Below are 4362 nucleotides of genomic sequence, written 5' to 3'. Positions count from 1 at the left end.
AAATTTCAAGGTTCTCTTTAATCAATGTCTGCTCCACATGTTTACTTTTCCATAAAATTGAGTAGAATGGAAGCTGGGATTTTGCAACTGCCATTGTTCCTCGATGAGGAAGAAAGTGGCACAAAAATGGACGTAGAGTTGTTCATTAAACTACCCTGTTTGTGGTATAGCTTAGTAGGAATGCATCAAAATAGATGATGAGTATCATTTGGTCAGGCTGTTGATGGGGTTGATTCTGGTTAAGCATCAGCTCAAGCTGCTCACAGCTCAGGCTTTTCTGCATTTGTTTTTCCTTTTAGTTTATGTTGTACTTTTTTTAAATTAAAAAAAAAAAAGACACAAAATCTCTCCGCTATTTCCCTTCTCGTTCTTTAATTTGTAGTAATTTTTTTGAATTCGAATAAATAAGTTTGTCTTTATTAAAAATGATTAGCATTTATACCGAAGTCATGATCCTTGTTGGTAAAACAGGCTTGTTGAGTTGGAGTATTAGAAGTTTCTCGCCCAAAAATGTGGCAGTACATAATTAAACGAGGAACAAATGAGGAGACCCTCTTAACACTAGCTACAGCATTGAACAGAATGAGACGATGAAGCAGACAGTGGAAACGATTCCAAGTTAAAAATGTGAACTTTATCTGGGAAATGGCCCTACATATTGAAGCTCAAGTTTCTGGCTTTATCTGGGACAGCCGGCCAACGCAGCCTCAGCATCTCTAGCAATAGTTGGATCATTAATGCCCCCTTCCGAAAGAATATCTTGTTTCCACTGCCATGACGACAAATTTAAGAGCTCAGTTCCAAGTAAGTGTTTAGCATGCAAATATTTTAAGTTAGAATGGAGGACACGGAAGTTTTTTTCTTCCTTCACCTTTTACCCCCACTAATTCTAGTGAAGTTTAAGAAATTAGTAGCTTTAATGTAAAATTAAGATAGGGATGGGGTGATGAAAGAAGAGAAGAAACTCACCGGCAAAGAGGCAAAATTCTTGACAGTAGGGGTGCGGTATAACTTAACATCAGCTACGAATGCATCTGGCATGTTTGTCAAAATCAATTCTTCCAATGTGCTCGATTCCATCAGTCTCTGGGGTATGTTCTTCAGTCCATGACAACATCTGATGTTCAGTTTTCTGAGGCTCTGCATTGCCCCCGTCTTCAATTCCCACTCCTCCAACTCCTTCAGCATCCAGAGTTTCAGGACTTGAAGCTTACTAAATCCTCTTAGAGGGCAAGTGATTTTTTCCCCAAGGTACGAGTCTGCTAAAAGCCTGAGGACGGTTAGGCTTGGCAGGTGCCCCAGGATTGGCATGGGATCTTCGGTCAGCCGGGAGACTGACAATGTGAGAACTTTAACTGCTGGTGGGAAATCATATTTATCAGGTAACTTTTGTAAATTCCCCAGCAAATACAAATGGGAAAGTTTCTCTAAACCTGACAATGGATTCAAACAGAGGTCCATTGGACATCCCCTCTCATCCTTTGATCTCAACCTTAGAGATTGAAGATCAATTAAATTTGCAACCCATTCTGCTATGTCTTCCTTTTTTTTTTTTTGAACCTCTGCTGTGTCTTCCTGTTTTTTTTGAACCTCTGCTGTGTCTTCCTTTTTTTTTTTTTGAATCTCTGCTTTGTCTTCCGGGTCGGCGCTCAAATGGAGTGTAATGCCTAATTCTCTAAGGTCACGCAACCTGTCCAAACAATTCCTCACCGGGCTCTTGTGATCTATGACTAATCCCCATAATGTAAGGAGACGGGAATTGGGTGGTTGTGATGGCATGTCAAGTCGAATCTCATTGAGATTCAAGTGTCGCAAATGCTTCAATTTCCAAATGGAACTGGGTAGACTATTGATGTACGTGTGCTTCAAATCCAATGTTTCGAGGTAGGTCAGGGTGCCCACCGAGGAAGGGAGGTAGTCTAAGAAAGTCCATCTCAACCCCAGATATCTCAAATGAAAGAGATCTCCCAGATTCTCAGGCAAACTCGGTTTGTACACACCCTCTAGATCAAGCACCCTCAGCAATCCAAAGCCTTTCTTACCAATGAGTTCGCTGACAAATTGCCCTACTTCCGTTGCCGGTGTATCTTTCTCTTGAGAGTTAAATGATAAATAAGACCGCACCTTCTGGAACTCGGAGGGATCGCAATTCTTAATATCGACGTACTCAACGATCCTACGAACATGACTTGCAGCTCCACAGCTATTGGAGTTGCGGTGGATATGGAATAGGCTGATGTCTTGTGCTTTGGACGATAAGTTATCATGTAGAGCACCCAGTAAACGACATCCTCTGGCGCTTCCATCGGACCTCAATTTAGATATCTGAATCATGTTCCTTTTAACCAGATCCTCAAAGTATTCCTCTACCACATCCTCTGGGATCATTGTGGGAGATCGTTTCACGAATCCCTCTGCAAGCCACAACCGAAGTAACCTCCTTACTGGGATATCATAATCTTTGGGGAAAAGCGCTAAATAAAGAAGACAGAGCTTTGAGTGAACGAGTAGGTCATCGTAACTCAACGAGAAGATATCACGATTTGATTGGTCAACGACTCGAAACCATTCATCCCAACTTGCTTCTTTCTTGGTCGATAACAGACCACCAAGGAGAACAATCCTCAGGGGTAGACCGTCACATTTTTCCAGAATCATCTGCTTTAGAGACGAGTTGTCAATACTAGTTTGTGGCAATCGGGCATTCTTCAAGAACATTTCCCAGCAATCCGATTCGCTCAACAGTCTCACATCATGTGTGATGCTGCGTTCATCGGTAAAATTCCGCAGGCAATCGTTGAAGCTCAATGCAGACCTGATACGTCGTATTGGATTGGCAAAGGCTAGGGCGGGCCTTACCTTATTAGTCACTTGAGAAATTGCATGACTATTACTGCTATTACTTTTTTCAAGTCTTGGCGAATCAATAGAAGCGTTAGCTTCCTTTTCTTCTTCTTGACCCTCATCATGTTGTACGGGTTGAGCAGAAGCCTTTTTGTCGTTGAGTTCTTTGATTTTAATTTGGATTTCCAGCATCTTCTTAAGGAGGCTTTTTTGGGAAAACCCCAAGTGGTTGAAGAAGCCACCAATCGGCCACAGTGAGCTCTTCCTCCGATGACGGGCTAGAGCAAAAGTTTCAATGGCATCCTCCACTTGATAAAGAATGCCAAGATAGTCACATGTCCACTTCTTCCCTTCTTCGTTGCAGTCTGGCTTCTGTTCTTCAGCATCCCGCATCATCCGTCTCACAGCAATTCTGATCTCCTCCACTTGATCTATCACTTTGTCGACGATGAATGATTTCTCAATCAGCGCCGTCAGTTTTTCTATCACCACCGATGCAACTGCTTCTGCGGCCATTCCAATCTCTCTGCTGACCAAACCCCAGAGAGGTAGAAAGGAGTTGATGGATCTGCTGTATGTCTAAATTCCGGTGTTTTATTGGTTGCAGATCCAATATTTGCAAGGAATTGGGGACTTCTTTGTTCGGAAGAAAATAATTTGGAGTCTGGATTCCAAACAGCAAAATGAGAAAGGGAAAGTGACACAAATCTTTATTCCGTGTTACCAGAAAGTCAATAATTTTGTGTCCCAATCTTGTAGGCCAGAAGGTAGATAAGATATTGAAGTTGGCCAAAGACTTGGTGAACACAAAATCAATTTTATGTCTTAATTTTGTGTCCCTCTCTTATAGGCCAGAGGGTAGATGAGGAAAAATATTTGGTTGTGTAACGGGTGCATCTATATTGTCTATGTAATACACCTACGGTTGCATGTATTATACGTGCAATAGTGAAAAGTCAGACATGCTCGGTGCAATGAATGCAACCAAAATTTTCTAGTACATGAGACATGTTAGGCGCTAAATGTTATATATTTTAGTGTCTTAACTTGCATATTTTATTCTCATAGTAGTAGTTTATTTGTGATTTTATATTATTTTATTATTTTAATTTATTTCAAGACTTTAATTATAAAATCAGTCAAGACCAGTAATTGTGAACTTTAAAAGATGGCATTTCATAGGACTAAATAATGATGAAAATTCAAGTCTAATTAGACTTAGAAAAGAGTCCAAGAAAAGCCACAAGTTGATGAGATTGGAAAGAAAAAGAGAAGGATGGATCTTTTTCCAACTAGGAAACTTTCTCCAAAGTTAGAAACTTGAATCCATTTTGATAATCTATCTGTATCTCTCTCCTCGAATGTCAAAATAGCTAAATTCTTGCTAAGGTTGAAAGGAAATTCGAAAAACTATAATTTTGTATCTCACGAGAATTTCATAAAACAGTTATTTACCTTGTCAAGACTAGGTTGAAAGTTTGTACGAATTTTGGAATCCTTGTTTAGCAGATTTTTCAT

At 40.3% G+C, this 4362-nt stretch overlaps 1 protein-coding gene across 1 annotated transcript; it reads right to left on the bottom strand.

Moving 5' to 3' along the window:
- Positions 1-385: 385 nt before the first annotated feature.
- LOC132303240 (putative disease resistance RPP13-like protein 2) lies at positions 386-3658 on the bottom strand. The gene is made up of 2 exons (XM_059800421.1): positions 970-3658; positions 386-769 (listed from the first exon to the last, which is right to left on the bottom strand). Exons 1-2 carry the CDS (start codon positions 3358-3360, stop codon positions 680-682), a joined length of 2481 nt encoding a protein of 826 aa, XP_059656404.1. The 5' UTR covers positions 3361-3658; the 3' UTR covers positions 386-679.
- Positions 3659-4362: the final 704 nt, after the last annotated feature.

This window comes from Cornus florida, unplaced genomic scaffold, assembly GCF_030987335.1.
Source record: "Cornus florida cultivar Cherokee Brave unplaced genomic scaffold, ASM3098733v1 CherokeeBrave_3.0.0_Hap2_Chr04, whole genome shotgun sequence".
In the NCBI taxonomy this organism is placed as follows: domain Eukaryota; kingdom Viridiplantae; phylum Streptophyta; class Magnoliopsida; order Cornales; family Cornaceae; genus Cornus; species Cornus florida.
This window is presented reverse-complemented; position numbering and strand designations above follow the sequence as displayed.

Bases quoted from the DNA above. Each gene is read 5' to 3' on its own strand.
- LOC132303240 (XM_059800421.1), bottom strand. From the start codon at position 3,360: ATGGCCGCAGAAGCAGTTGCATCGGTGGTGATAGAAAAACTGACGGCG. The intron at 770-969 runs GTGAGTTTCTTC...TCGTCATGGCAG, and splicing joins AGAATTTTGCCTCTTTGCCG to TGGAAACAAGATATTCTTTC.